Source organism: Protopterus annectens, chromosome 5.part0, assembly GCF_019279795.1.
Source record: "Protopterus annectens isolate FY-2018-M chromosome 5.part0, PAN1.0, whole genome shotgun sequence".
Taxonomy (NCBI): Eukaryota; Metazoa; Chordata; order Ceratodontiformes; family Protopteridae; genus Protopterus; species Protopterus annectens.
Genome location: NC_056735.1, coordinates 1,367,527,657 through 1,367,544,002, shown reverse-complemented (window position 1 = coordinate 1,367,544,002; position 16,346 = coordinate 1,367,527,657). Strand labels below are relative to the sequence as shown.

Genomic DNA, 16,346 nt, shown 5'->3' with positions numbered 1-16,346 from the left:
AACTGTCCAAGACAGCACAGTAATACCTGTGTGGGAAATACCTGACGTAGGCCAGGGATCAGTCTACTGCCAGGCTACCTACAAGTTATAGGGTTGTGGGTGCCCTGAGGTGCATTTTAAATCATTTTCCCAACCTTTTGATCTAGTGGTGAGTTGAACAAAAATCATGAAAAAGAAAAGAAATCCAGTCTAATTTTTTTTTTCTTTCAAGGAAATCATAAGTTACATCCAAGGGTTAATGTTTAAAACTGACAAAATGGTAGCTCACAGTAAACTAACAAGGCAAATGTGTGAGAGAATACATTAATCCTGTCTGGGAATACTACCTGTTTCCCTCCTCCTCCTCTCCCAGAATAAGATATTCAGCATCTGTGCAGCCCTTTGGTGTTAGATTGGGATGAAAGCAAAGGCACGAATGGCCACAGTCATGAATTTCAAATGATTGTTGTCATTCATATTCACAGCATGTTCCCTCCCCATTCCCCCAGAAGGCAGCCAGTAAAAATATAATGATCACAGTAATACATTCCAACTTGTTTCTCCTAGTACACAAGTTATAGTGACATTGTATGTACAACTTTGAGGTCTGTAAGAGAAGAAGAAAAACAGTGACCTCACTGTTCTCAGCCCCTACATAAGCTGCAATGACCTCCTTTGCACAACTCTGAGATTTGAGTGTGAGGAAAATTAAAGAAGTAATGACCACACCATTCACCCCCACACACACCCCCCCCACACACACACACAAGAACTACAGCAACCTTCTGTACACACTTCTGAGCAAGGTGTTGTTGGAATGGATACAGGTGAAGCCACCACTAAGTCCATGTCAAAATCTGTTTATACAATCTGTGGAGTGGGGGCTTCCATACTCCTAGAAGCTGATTATACTATGATGTCTTTATGCCTTATTTTGAAAGATAATTACTGTATTTTATTGCTTCCAGGCATTATTGTATGTGTCCACAGATAAAAAAATCTGTGATAGTTTTTGCATACACACACACACACACACACACACACACACACACACACACACACACACACACACACACACACTGCACTCACACCTTCAGGAAAACTGAAGGGAGTCCAGTTCACCTAAAGCATGCCTATGAGGATACCTGGTCACATAGGTAAACCCATACAGGGCCAAGGAGAGGCATGTAGTCGCCACATAGAAAAAGTTGCAGTCAGGAATGCAACCAGAACAAAGCACTGTGAAATGGCAATGCCATGATGGCACTGAGCATTTGCTTTCGCACACATCCTGCTTCTGCCAGATCACCAAAGATACATCATGTGTAAGGTCTCTGTTTGTGATGGTAAGCAAAATAAACTACTCTTAAGTACAATGTAACTACATACCTCCCACACACAAGCATACTGTTAATGTTGATTATGTTTGTGATAGAAAATGAAAGAAATTATGGCCATCTTGTTACTCTTACACTGCAACCCCCCCACACACACACGCACACATATACAAGCATAAACCATAGCAAAACTAGTTTTGCACTGATCAGCAAATAATATTACACTGTCCAGCAGTAATACCTCCACAACAGATCAGTGACAGTTGTTTCACGGTGATCAAATAACATCAGGGATAAGACACTTTTATTTACCCTGTTGAGAGGAGTAATGCATATCTGTCACTGTCCCTGATTTCGCAGAATGTTCCTGATTTTGCTTCATATTTTTGCCCCGTCTCTCGTAAAAGTTTTGATTTGCTTATAAATCATTCAGGATTATGAAAGTCAATAATGCCAGACATTAGAGTCTCATGCTTATTGCTCAGAAAATGGATGTTGATGCAAAACATGTTATTTTATTAACTTGTTGAGTGAATTAGAGTAATATTTAGAAAGGTGTCCTGATTTTGAGCCTATATTCTGCCATTAATTTTTGGCTTTCCAAGAATTCTTGTTCTAAGAAGTTAAGAGTTTTAGTATCTGGTGTCCTGACAGTGTTTATAAAACGTCCTTAAACAGAAAACTATCACTGAAGATCAGGAGCATCTGTTCTTAAAATCACAGGTAAGCGCTGAGATTGTTCTGCGCTGCCAATGTCTAGCACTAACCTCACTCATATTCATTCATTAGTGTTTCCCTAACAGGATCATATCACACCCTTGATTAGGATAAAGTGTGTAATCAGAGAATGATTTTTTTTTGTCCTCCTTTCCCCATCATTGACAGCTTTTGCAGGACCTTCACACAGCCATGAGTATTGCTGGTGCCTATTGCCAGTTATGATGTTCATTTTAGTTGAAAGAATGTCCTTCAGCAGTATTTAACTAAATCAATGGCACTATGTCAGTAGTAAAACATTTAATGAAATTATGCAGCCTGCTACTTGAATTTTAAAGAAGTGATGCCTGCCCTTATGATTCTTAATGCCATGATTTATTATTTAACGACCTGGATCATTGAGTACACAAGATTACTGTATTAGTTTATGTTGGTTTAACAAGCATGCAACAAAATATCAAAATATGATAATTTGCTGTTGACCTGAGGTCCCTCAGCAACCACAGAGTTTGCTGGTTCCTAAAGTCAGCTGTGAAAATACAGACACGCATGTACATGCACCCACAAACACACATCAGGTACTCCAACTTCTGGCTACCTTTACTTCTCTTTTATTTTCTTTTTGCTGACCTCATCCTTTTTGCAATTGCTTTGTATACCCTTTGCTTGTAAAATTATGTACTAAGTATATTTCTCCTTCAGATTCTTTAAGCTGTGGTGCTCCCTTTCCCCTTCATTATTTAGTCCTTCTACATTCCCTGTTTTCTCAGAGGTCCATTGCAGTCCATTGAACCTGTCTTGGCACTAATTTTGCTTTATGTTTAGCTCTCCTGATTCACTCGTCTGCTGTCTGTAGTGCTCTGAACAGACTGTAACTGTATGCATTATACACTGAAAATTTCAACATTTCAATTTGCAGTTTTTTGGAGTATGTGTTTTGCTTATTCCCATTTTGTACAATTGCTGTGTTGCTCTGGTTCCCCTTCACAAGATTGAATTACTGAAAACTCGAAATTCATAAGCTCGAAGCCAGAATCTTGAGTTTTCGGTAACTCGAAATTGTGCAGGGGAATAAAAACAACTGAAAAACAATTTTCTAAGGTTTTTGCAGGGGGGCAAGCCCCCCTGCATCCCCCACACCATCCTTTCTTAAATATACCAACTCGGATATCGTCCTTCAGTGAAGAAAAGGGAATTCTCTCATTCTGCGCTATATGAATAAGCACGCAATGGGAGAATGTGCACTCCTCCACTAAAGTCCGGTCACACAACTCGCATATTACACCAGGAACGATGCAGGGGGCCATAGCTCCCTGCATACACATAAGTACATGTCTTTTTTTTACTTTTACAGCTTCCCTTTACAATTTCGAGTTACTGAAAACCCAAGATTATGGGCTGGAGCTTATGAATTTCGAGCTTTCAGTAATTCGATCTTGTAAAGGGGAACCGTTGCTCTTCATATGGTATGTGCCACAGTATCAGAAGTACTGCTTTACTGAGTTCATTTCTTCATATCACTCACCCCACAACCCCGCAATACACATGAAAATAAGCTGTTACAGGGAGGGTAAATGACATATTAAATTGTTTTGCTGAATTACTAAATTCAGTAAAAGGATAATAAAGGTCAGAGTAGTTAGTGTACAAAATGAGTAGGTATGCATACTTCAGTTGGTTTTGGGTTGTTTCATGCACATTAATGTAGTCACAGGACAGCAGAAGGTAGAGCTAAACAGCCTCTATCAGTTATTAGATAACCTGCATGGTGCATATTGGACTTTTCTGGAAATAAAGTACAGTCTGGTCCAAAGATACCACCTTGTTGTGAAAGGCAATCAAGTAGAAAAAACAATGGTATGTCAGCATTAGTATCTAATAAAACCATTTATTGTAGATGCCAGACAAGAGAGAGTTTTCATACTGCTCTGCTTCTCAGATGTGTTGAAGCATTTTAGTTTAAATGCACTATATTATGCTGGGTTTACAGTGAAGTACTTTAGCTGACATCACTGTCACAATACTCCTTTACAGAAAAGCTGGTGAGGTGCAGGTTCATACCTGAAATGCACATATCCTCGTAGCTAAATGGGTAGCGGTATGGCCTCATGAGCAGTAGGTGCAGGGTTTGAATACAGGGAAGGGAAAATAAGCATAAGCATTTCTGTTTGAAATACATACCTTTACATTTATGTATATGGAACTCTTGCCACTACTGTCAGGAAAAGGACAACATGATTGTGAGTGAGACAGTAGAGTAAGTCATGTTTGAAAACAATGGTCACTAGTTAGTTATCAGCATCCAGTATTGGGGTCTGTCCTTTCTAAACTCCTTGTAGTGACATTTCTAAGAGAAGAGAAGGGACCAGGACCGTACACCTCTTCAAAGTTCAAGACTAATATATAAAAGGAAGATAAAAGGAATGAGAAGAGACTGATAACAGTGAAAAAATGGGTAAAAAAGCTGGTTTATCTAAAGTAATGTGATATGCAACACAGCAGCAGAGCAATACATAATGACAAGTAACACAAAGAAAACTGGAACATGATCTGAGGGTTGACACTTCAGATGACACATGTTTAAGGAAGTGATGTAAGAGGTCAGTAAGGTTGTGTGGCTGAGACTTGGCATACACAGGAAGAGACACTGCTGATAGACATACAGGAATGTTGCATGCATTTCCAGAGATCTCGCCTCCTCAAGTACAGAAATGTGGATGCAGCAGAAGGAGAAAAAGAGGAGATAGAAGGGTTTTGCTGACATGGTTTAGGCTTTTCCAACGAAGCTTACTCATGCTCACTTAGTGCAGCTGAAAAAGAATGCTGAAGAGAAGATGGAGGAGGGGTGTAATTTGCGAAGGGCAAATTTGAATCTTTTAGATAGTTCTCGGTCAAACAAAATGCAACAGAGTAGTAACTTAGAAAAAGAAAGATGCACAGTGTGCTTTTTAGGCAATGTCAGTCCTCAAAAGCCTCCAGCATAACAAAACAGAATCTGGATAACATAAAGCTATTGCTGCTGAACTGTAGGAGACCTCAGAAAACTCCCATTCCCTAGCATGCCTTACCCTGGAAAACATTGATGTGAATTGCCACAAAGACCTGCCTCAAGACCATTGAGAGGAACCAAACAGTGCAGGGTTTCAACACCTATCACGTGTTCTTGTCCCACTGTACTAGATGGAGGCATTAAAGGCAGCATTACCTTCATATTTGTAAAAAAACACTTCACCTGTAAACTAGTTAGACAAAATAATGATCTGGAACTCCTTCATGCCCATCTTACTACTAATAAGACCCTTTATGACATCATGGTTACTACAGGACCCCATTCTATGTGTCCCTTAGCCCATGTCTCCTACCTAACTAGTATGCAGTCCTTAAGCATTAAGTCAAACATCATTCTCCTAGGGGACTTTTAACTACCCCATCCATTAACTGGAAGACATATATATCCTCTAAAATATCTTCCCAGAGATTTTTGGAGTACATCAGTACAAACTCTCTGGAACAGTTACAACCATGGGTGATAACATTCTGGATTTGGTCTTCACCAGTATGGGACAGCCCTGCTCCCTGCCAATTGTAGCTGCCCCCTGGTCAAATTGGACTATAAATCAGTCACATGCACATTAAGACTAAAGCCAGAAGTATCCTCAGTATTCAGAGATTACTGAGTAAATGACCTGGTTAAATGTAATGTTCCCTTCGACCTGGATTACCCCACTACTTTTGCAGAATACTTTTCCTCTAAATTCTATGCACATGTGAATAGCTGCATAGATGCACTTTCCCCCTCCAAAGTAAATAAAATGCCAAATTAAAAAAAAGGCTGTGGTGGAACCCAAATATAAACAGACTCTATAACAAAATAATTGAATGCAGACATAAATGTATCTCTCAAGGTGTAAAAAAAGCCCTTACTAAACTTAACAGGGAACTCCAGACCCTGATCAAATCAACCAAAGCTAGATATGATGTAAAAATAGTCACCTAGCAAATGACAACTACAAAGCCTTCTTTAACTATGTTACAAACCTTAAAAACAATGCCCAGCACTGCACATAGCTAATAGCAAGTTATATCACATACCTGGACCCAGAGGACATGGACAATCTACTAGTTGCTAAATTTAGCTCTAACAGTACCCCCTACCCTCCAACATACCCACATCTTCACCCCTCCCTCATAGCTCCCATAGGCACTACAGAAGGACAAAATCACTGCTTTTTTGGCATCGGATAACATACCGAGCTGCTTACTGGCCAACCTGAAATTGGACCTGTCAGACCCCTATAGAAGCGATTCAATGTCAGCCTCCAGTCAGGCTTTGCACAGCACAAATGGAGGACTGCACCTGTCATCTCTTTGTATAAAGGTGGGGTATGAATATACCTGGGCAGTTGTAGTCCATTAAATCTAACTAGCCTCATCTGTAAGGCTACAGAAAGAATCATTATGTAATTAATAAGTAAGGACATAAATAACTTACAAATTCTCAGTCCAAGCTAGTTTGGATTTTTCAGGGTCAGATCCTGCCTACTTAACCTGATTGACTTCTTTGACAAAGGTTACTTAATCAATGGATGAGGGCAAATCAGTATAGACTGCATATCTAGACCTTAAAAAGGCATTTAGCACCATCCCATATTCAGGTATTATAGATAAACTATCCCAGTTAAATCTTTAATCCTTATGTAATTTGTTGGATAGCAAATTGGCTTACAAGGAGAACCCAGGAAATGAGGCTGTTCTATCGCCTGCAAAAGGCCTGTCACTTGTGGTGTACCCCAGAATTCTGTCCTTGGGCCACTCTTCTTTGGCATTTACTTCTCGGAGATCAAAGCTACTGTTAAAGGTTTATAGCTTGCCATGTTGGCGCATGTCTGTCACAAACTCCCCAGAGGACACCATGATCCCCCAAGAGGGCCTTTCTCAAACCATAGAGTAAAACTAAATGCCAAGAAATTTATAACAGTATCCTTCAGCAACCAAGAAGTCTGTTGTAACTATTAGATTGTCAGCACACCCCTAAAAATTGATCCAGTAGTTAGGGACCTATGAACCTTTGCAGACAATGAATTGTCCTTCGGTCACCACATACACAGTATTGTAAAGAAGTCCTTTTTTAGTGCACAGTGTATTACTAAGGGTATCCCAGGTCCAGGGGTGTGACCATTCCATTGTATTCTGCACTCATCAGACTGATCAGTGAGTATAATGACCCCTTTTAGAATCTACCTTTCTAAACACATGACAACTTGAACCCTCACAATACTTTCTTACTAGAAATTCAAGGGCCGATGCTGTCCATCTCAAAGGTTTGTCCTTCTTTTCAGTGTCATACAGGCTACTGAGAAGTAATTTTTGCTTTGTGTACAGTGCCTCAACAGATCTGATCCTGTCAGATTTACTACACATTTGCAAGTCCAATGCAGCATAAATACAAAGACAAGACATCTCAGTCTGTTTTGCAATATAAATAGAACATTTTTGAGGGATAAATATGTATCATAGGAAAAGCCACATCTTTGAAATCTCCTTCCTCTCCATTTAAAGCAAAGTACTTCTCGTACACTACTTACATGAATCTTGATGAACGGATAGGTATCCTCAAAGTCACCCCTCATTTAGCATCCTTGTCATTCATAGATGGGGCAAGATGTAAATGTTTTGCTCATCTCTGGGTTATCTGTACTTAAAATATTAGGGTTAAAAACTTCATGGGAATGTATGTCCAAGCTTCTAAAGATCCTTATGGATTAATAACCTAGTAAATATCTGTGAACCTACTGGAACAAGGAGGCATATTTTGAGAAGGGATACAGCTAAGGAGTAACACAAGGAATAACTTTCATTAAGAAGGTGATACATGTGGGACATCCTTACTCTGGGCATTTTAGTATCAGAAATTATGAAATAACTGCTTGAGAAAGTTGAATAATGTGGGCTGTTAGTTACATAAGACCTACAGCTTCTTCCAGCCCACTAGTGCAATAGTTTACATCTGATACCACTGGAAGTGATCTGCATACAGCAAGCATCCAGGCACAAAGGGAAAGAGGTCAGCCAGGTAAGCCATTGGAATGCAGCACCGATAGCTGGCTGTCCCATTTCAAGAGAGAGTGATAGGTTTTGCTGCTCTGGGCACGCTTACTAGAAGCATCTGGTTGAAAGTGCAGCTGTACTGTTGTACAGTATGAACTTCAGGCTCACACATAGCATCACATCTTGGAAACAGGTATATGCCATTTAGAAATCTATTTTTTTTTTCTGAATAAAAACAAGACACTGGGTCTGTAACTTCTCCACTACATTAAAAATAAGTAAACTAGATCTGTTAGGTAGTTGTTATGCATTACACCTGTGATAAAGTTTAGGGATTAAAGAAATGCATTTTGGACAATAAAATACTCTTGAATGGGGACATTAATTAAGCAGTAACCCACGTCTGGGTGTGGGTAATGCCAGATTTACCCACGGTTGGTGTGGTTTGGTCACGAGGGCAAAGCTCGAGTGGCCAAACAAAGACAACCGTGGGTAAATCTAGCATTACCCACACCCAGAAGTGGGTTATTGCTATTATACAATGACATTATTTAAGAAAAAAAATACTTACTTTTCTTAAATAACGTCCTTGTATAATGGCGCCGTGCTGTCCTCCTGCCTCTGGCTATCTCCTCCTTGCCCTATCTGATGTACTGTGCATGCGTTTGGAACTTGCATTCCCACACATAGCCAGTACATCAGTGCTCGGGAAAGTAAGCAACGGAGAAAAGAAGATCTCCGTTGCTACGCTTTTTTTTTCTTTTGAAAATAAATCCCTTAAAGTTAAAGAATATATCAACGGAAAAAAGTCCAGGAGACTGGAGCTTTTTCTGTTGCATATTCTTAACGGGCATGCTGGTTGGGCTGGCCAATCAGCGTGCTCATTTTACAATGTTAATGGCCAGTCATTGTATAATATGTTTTAATGTGTGCCTTGTAAGGTCATCAAAACAATGGTAAAATTTCACACTTCCTCAAACTAAAATTAAAATATAGTACCAGGAAGAAGAACATTAAGCTGTAATTGAAAAATATATGAAATTGGTTACTAAACAAAGTTAAACACGTTATTCTCCTCAAATGTTAACTTCAAAGCAATGCAAAGTGATATATTCATTTAAATAGTAACAAACAAGTCATTTGAACATATATTTCAAACCAATCAATTTGCTTTATACTGTTTCAAAACCATACCTCTCAACTTTACAGATTTTCGCAGAATGTCCAGATTTTAATCTCATATTTTTGGTCCGTTGTTCATAAAAGTAAGTTTTTCTGGCAAATTAGTGGCAAATCATTAAAGATGGAAGTTATGAAATAATGACTCACATTTAAGTTGCTGACTTTAAATTCTTCAGAAAATTAACGCTAAAGTTATTCTATCAATCCTGTTATTCTATCAACTTGCTAAGTCTGTAAAAGCAATATTTAAAAATTCTACCTATTTTGGGCCTTTGTCCCACTTTTATTTATGAATTTGCCCAGATTTCTTGCTCTAAGAGGTTGAGACGTGTTTAAAACACATCAGAAAAAATCAATATATGTAAAAGTACCGTTAAAGAAATCAGTGATGTGTAAAAATTGTAATTAAGTGAGGGGGAAAAACTTTTTGAATGGAAATAAAATGTAAAATTTGATTAAAGAATAAAAATAATACTTTTACCTAGAAATAAAATGTAAAAAATAATGAAAGTGAAAACGTGATTAAATAAATTACAATGTATCAAAGTATGCATCTTGAGAAAGGACAGCATTTATGTTTTCACCTGAGCCATTTTAATAGTTATATCTCCCCCGCCATATATACAGTAGTATCATGGCAGAAGTGAACACATTCCCATGTTTACCTGAACGTAGTACAGCTGTGCACATTTTCAGAATTCCTCTGACAAATACAAGCTGCACAACAAATTGCTGCGCTATCTTTCCCAGGAAGACAGCGGCATTCATTAGTCATCTGATCTTTTCACCATGCCATTATGTAGTTCATACAAGCTTTTCAGGAGCTATGCAAGATTCAGGTTATAGTGGTACAGCTGAGCTGGATGTCATATGTGGACAAGGCAGGAAACCGTATGGTTCTGTGAATGACATAGAGTCATGAACTGAAATTCATTTTAAGTGGGTGCACATTAGATAGCCATTTACATTTTGTGTTGGTAAATTCTTATCTTTGAATTGCTGTGAAATGTATATTGTTTTGCCATTTGCTGTTTGAAACTTTACCGATGTTTATGCATTGTTGGGCAATCCTCCACAACACCCCGGCAATTTTCTTACAAGGTATAACAAAAAGAAAATGATGCTATTCCATTCAGTAATGTTACAGTCTAGGGTATTTGGTGCTCAAGATACAATAAAATAGCAACATCAACTGGTAGTGCCCTGTGTTTTCCTTAATAACTCTTTCTTCATGGACTGTTACAGACACCTTCAGCTGGTGTTGGTCTTGAGAACAGAGGAGAGATGAAGCTAGCCCTTCGCTACGTCCCACAGCCACACCAAGGTTTGTGCTTTGTTATTTAAATATCAAAATAAGCGCATTGCTTCAGAATAACATTCAAAATTCACCTTCTTTGTATTACAGAATTAAATGTTTTATTAATAGCTAAATAAATTGAACTGGTAACTTACTAAATATGCCTCACACACCACACTAGTAGCACTGTTTTCATTTGAAAATGTTTATAATGGAACTGCATTGTTCTTACAAATCCTCTATCTATTTAAAATAATTTTGGTGACCAGATTTGAGAACCTAGGATAGAGGCTCAATGTCTGTTGTCAACATGTACCACTCCAGAACTTTGAAAAAACATAGAATCTAAGTTAGCAGCATCATCGTTTTCTTCTTACTTTCTGCTTTGTTCCTCACGGATACCTAATCTAGCTTCCTCATTGCTTGTCTTCCCCTTTGTGCATGCATGTTGATTGTTTAAATCAATGTGTAAGTCAGGAAACATTTAATAGAAGATATACTAAATGGAACTGTTATCGGAGCTGGAGCATCATCTGTTCAATTCCCAGTAACTCACAGTCTCCTGTTCACCAATGTTTCTGCTTGAGGTACAATGTAAATCACTAGCAAAAAGTGTTTTTGCAGTAGAGGAAGTCTCTCCTGCACCCTGCATACCCCAGATCTCTATGTATACTACTTCCAAAATCACACCTACTCAGAAATATTTTATTTATATGGGTCAGGGACATGTATCCAAGTTTGTAAGAACTGGAATACATAAACATGGAGTCAGCTACATGTAGTTATCCTTCAAGCAGGTGGAACATGGCCATTTAAAATATAACTTAAAATGTGGACACTTAAAAGTAAAACTGCATTAAAAGGTTTATGAGACCCTAAGTGATCTTCATAAAAGAAAATGTTTGCTTGTCTTATCAGTCTGCCTTTATCATTTTTTTAATTATACAGCTGAAACCATGATATTGTTTGTGTCTATTCTTACTGGTTTTTATTTTTTACAAAAGCTGACTTATTTATATTGGTTTTGATTATGTTAAACTGATAAAAGTTAGTACCCTCAAATTTTTCAGATTATGTAGCTACACTGGACCTTGTTTAACTGTGGGTCTGTATTACCAAGTGACATCATTATGCAATATCTACTCTGGAATTCACAAACAGCTGTGGCCAAAAGGGGATGTTCTCGCAATCACAGAAAATGCATTTCAGAGACATGTCAGCCACAATGAGGAAGGATGTCATTATCACTCATACATTACATCGGCACAGGCATCCTCATCAGTCATTTTTTCTACAAACAAGCATGTATTCAAATGCGCGCGCGCGCACACACACACACACACACTCACACCCCAATATCCCTTATTTATCTTCTTATCTCATAGATGATTACAGTCAGTCAAGTATCCCAGACGTTAGAGTTTCATTTTTTCTTATTGTACAGGAAGTGCATCATAATGCTAGACCTTTTGCTCTATCACTTTTTAAGTGACTCTAGTGTGTGTGTGTGTCTTTCGGCTTTTCCCGGTTAGGGGTCGCCACAGCGGAACTCCGGTCCGCTAATGATTGGCAGTAGAGTTTTACATGCTGGCTTGCCGGGCCTAACGCACAACCTTCAACGAAGGAACGCCCATTCACGCATGTCGTCACACAGTAGACGCTTTAAGTGAGAATCGAACGGGCAACGTCTAACTGTGAGGCGACAAGTAAATATTTAAAATATTTAAAAATTCCCTCTGCTATCATCTAGTGTTCCTTTTAGCTTTGTCTGGAATTCTTGCATACAGCCGTTTAAAGATACAGCACCTCAACCCAGCACACACACACACACACACACACACACACACACACACACACACACACGTAAATATACACACTCCTACCCTACCTATCACCTAACTAAACCCCTATGCAACCACAGAGGCACATACAGAGTCTCTTTCACACACACACACACACACACACACACACACACACACACACACACACACACACACACACACCACTATCCCTTATTTATCGTCTTATCTCATAGATGATTACAGTCAATCAAGTATCCCAGACGTTAGAGTTTAATTTTTTCTTATTGTACAGGAAGTGCATCATAATGCTAGACCTTTTGCTCTATCACTTTTTAAGTGACTCTAGTAAATATTTAAAATATTTAAAAATTCCCTCTGCTATCATCTAGTGTTCCTTTTGGCTTTGTCTGGAATTCTTGCATACAGCCGTTTAAAGATACAGCAGCCTCAACCAGGCACACACACACACACACACACACACACACACACACACACACACACACACACACACACACACACACACACACACACACAAACACGCAAATGTACACTCCTACCCTACCTGTCCCCTAACTAAACCCGTATGCAACCACAAAGGCACATACACAGTCTCACACACACACATACACACGCACACACACAAACACTCATGTTAGACCACTTATCCTTCTGAATACACTCACCCATGCAGCCACACACACACACAGAAACACACACCCCCACCACTATCTAACAGCTAAAACTTACTGACACTTACCTCTCTCACAATGTCACCCACTGAAATTTACAGGTGAACCCGAACATTTGACCAAGTTTATTAGAAAGAGTAGGTCAAGCTAACAGCTTAAATGCCTTATTGCAAGCGTTTTGGATGGAGTACACATCATTAATTAGAATATGCTTCTCCCCCAGAATGCTTCATTAGCATTAAAGGATCACTGTGACAGGCCTGTCTCCGAATTAGGAAGAGCCACCGACACTGGTATCAGCCATCTTAGGGCTTGCCATTGGCAGCAGCACTTTCTGATTCTGGACCCTAGTGTTCTCTGTAGTCACTGGCTCCAAGATTGCACTGCTGTTGGAGCTACACTGGTTCCTGGGGTTTCCTTGATATAAAAAAAAAAAAGTGACTAGTTTGACTTTTTTTAACAGGTGCAACTTCCCCATAACCCCCCCCATTTTTTTTTTTTTTTTTATAAGATGGCCAGTCTTAACTCTTAAGGAGGTAATGGGCCCTTTACAATGGAATTAAGCAAACAAAAAAAAATTACCAGACTATGTCAGAATTTTACAGTGGCAGTGGCTGTTAAACTATGTGACCATCATAACACTTTGAGAACTACACAAATCAGTTCATAAGTAGTCACCAGGCTTGCTGTCAAGGGGGCCATAAAGAAGCCTGGCTCAAATTCCCAGTTCCCCCCTAGCACTGTCTTTTTAAGTGACTTGCTCAAGGTGACACAATCTGTAAATGATGGCTGAGAGAATCAAACCCTGTACTGCAGAAAGTACAGCTCAAAGCTTAACTTTCTGTGCCAACTGACAGACAAACATAGCACCAAGGTAGTTGTACATTAACACTTAAACTTTTTTTGTCTTTTATTAAAATTGTTTTATGCTCGGGTCCAATTTTTGCCATTTTGTTTTCATTTTTTTAATCAGTTGTTCCTGTCACCTGAGTTACAGATGAATGCTAAAGAGCTGTATTATTTATTTGTTTATCTCTTTGTTTATTTGTTTGCTTGTTTAGCAATTTTCCACAACAATATGCGGTTAAGTAAATCAATGAATATGAATGACATTTAATGAAAATCTCTATTTGGTTCAATTTGCCTACTCATTTAAGACTTTTATTTGGTTTTGCTTTATCATTTGGGGTAAACGGCTGTATTTATACAACTGTTAGGCATTTGAGAGAAATAGCTCATTAACAATGTACATTATTCATATTAATTGGCTACAGGTCAAAACAATAAAAATGGTACCCTTTGCATTGTTTTACTGGAGTAACATAGTTTCACAAATGTCCATGTCAACTTATTTGTCCATCTCATTTTTTTTCTGGGAAACATCTTGTGTCACATTAAAAATAATAAGTTCGTGGTGTGATAGAGGGGCAGCTGGCTCTGATTTAATTAATATGCATTTTTGGCATTATCACAAACTCATGCAGTAATAGTTGTGTAGCCTGAAAGAAGCTGGAGTAAGGCAGTACTATCTTACTGTGTAGCCATTTTCTATATATAACCAAAGGTAAAAAGGAAAAAAAAACACCTATAAACTCATCAAGACAAGCAAGAATTTCACACCAATACATTTCCACGTTTATTAAAATTCACTAAGCACTTTCATCCCTGAAAAACAAGGGATTTCATCAAAGTGAGAAAACAACCCAGTGACCCACAGTATAAATACACACAACCCAATCACATTACAAATGCAAACTCATCCTCAATTAGTATAACTATAAGAAACATTTATGGATTTTGTTAAAACAATTCTTCTTCTTCTTCTGGCTTTTCCCGGTTAGGAGTCGCCACAGCGGATCATCTGTCCGCTCATGATTGGCAGTGGAGTTTTACAGTGTCGAGTTGCCAGCCCTTCCTTCCACAGAAGGCACACACACGCACACCTAGGGCCAATTTAGAGTGTCCAATCCACCTACAGCATGTCTTTGGGAGGAAACCGGAGCACCTGGAGGAAACCCACACGACCACAGGGAGGACATGCAGACTCTGCACAGAAGGCACCCCAGCCGAGGATCGAACCGGAGAACCTCTTGCTGTGAGGCAGCAACGCTAACTGCTGCACCGCCGTGGCCGCCCCAATTTTGTTAAAACAATATGCATATAATTTAAAAATAATAGATGTGTACATAAGGCATAAAAAACATGTCAGTCATTAAAAAATAAAATAGTTGATATCCTTTCATATCAAAACAACAGCTCTAAGTTTCAGCACAGAAGAAATAGGAATTTTTTACATATGAGTTACAAATAGTTTACCTCAATTTTCTATACCATTGCTTAACTATACAAGTTGATAGTTTGACTGAGTCACAGCTATGTATATTGTTTTACATTCTATAATCAGGTTATTCCTGCCTGAATTCTTTCACAGGCATTAAATAGGTCCTATATTCTGAAACTGCCAGATTTTGAATGTTTACTGCATGTATGCTTGAAGTTTGCATTTGTGTTTTATTTGCACCACTCCTTTTGTATGTTTCCTTCAGATTTCTACAACTACTGAATTCACTATTAGTTATGTACATCCTTTCCCCTCCATATCTGTAAAATCCCAGATAGCTCCCTAAACCTAAAACTCTGCCCTCAAACCTAAAGTTCCCGATTGGTTCCAAATCCTAAAACTCCACTTTCCTTCCTTAATCCTAAATGCTGTTCACTCCCTAAACCTAAAACTCCCTTTCCACTGCCTAATCCCAAAGTCCCTGATCAATCCCTATACCAGCATGCCACTATGTAAACATAAACAACCCGCCATCCTAAATCCCACTCCTGATATCTGCCCCATACCCTCATCTGTGTTCTCTTTCTGTTTCGCTCTCTAATTCTTTATGCTTCTTGCTGTCAGGTACTTTGTCACCCATAGTTACTATTGCTGTTGTTTAAATTATTCTGTTCCATGCTGTCTGATCAGGAGCACAGAAGAGTGACATAAATTATAAGAAATGAGTAGAGGGACAACTTCCAGTTAAGATAGGGATACACTGACAGTTCTGGTGCATTGCTTCTCTCCCCTAAGTAGATAAATGTACAGTTTATACCCCCCCAGTCTGTGAATGACTGTCTTTTCTGTCAATAAACAGTGTTGTTAGATTGCTGTCAACTAACACTTACTTCTTGTGTCTGGTGAGTGCTATCGGGCAAGAAGGAGAAGATCTCTATCAAACTGACATCACCATGAGTTCAAGTGTGTCAGGCAACTTCTAATTCAGTGTCAAATCAGTGCCACATTAGCCCA

The 16,346-nt window shown here is 38.8% G+C and overlaps 1 protein-coding gene across 11 annotated transcripts in view; it reads left to right on the top strand.

The window, feature by feature from the left end:
- Window positions 1-16,346, top strand: part of SYTL2 (synaptotagmin like 2) — a 1,607,062-nt gene that overhangs the window by 1,513,625 nt on the left and 77,091 nt on the right. For all 11 annotated transcript variants that reach the window (XM_044071181.1, XM_044071180.1, XM_044071175.1 and 8 more), the window contains one exon: window positions 10,509-10,587. In XM_044071181.1, coding sequence (XP_043927116.1) covers window positions 10,509-10,587 — 79 coding nt within the window. The remainder of the gene's footprint in view (window positions 1-10,508; window positions 10,588-16,346) is intronic.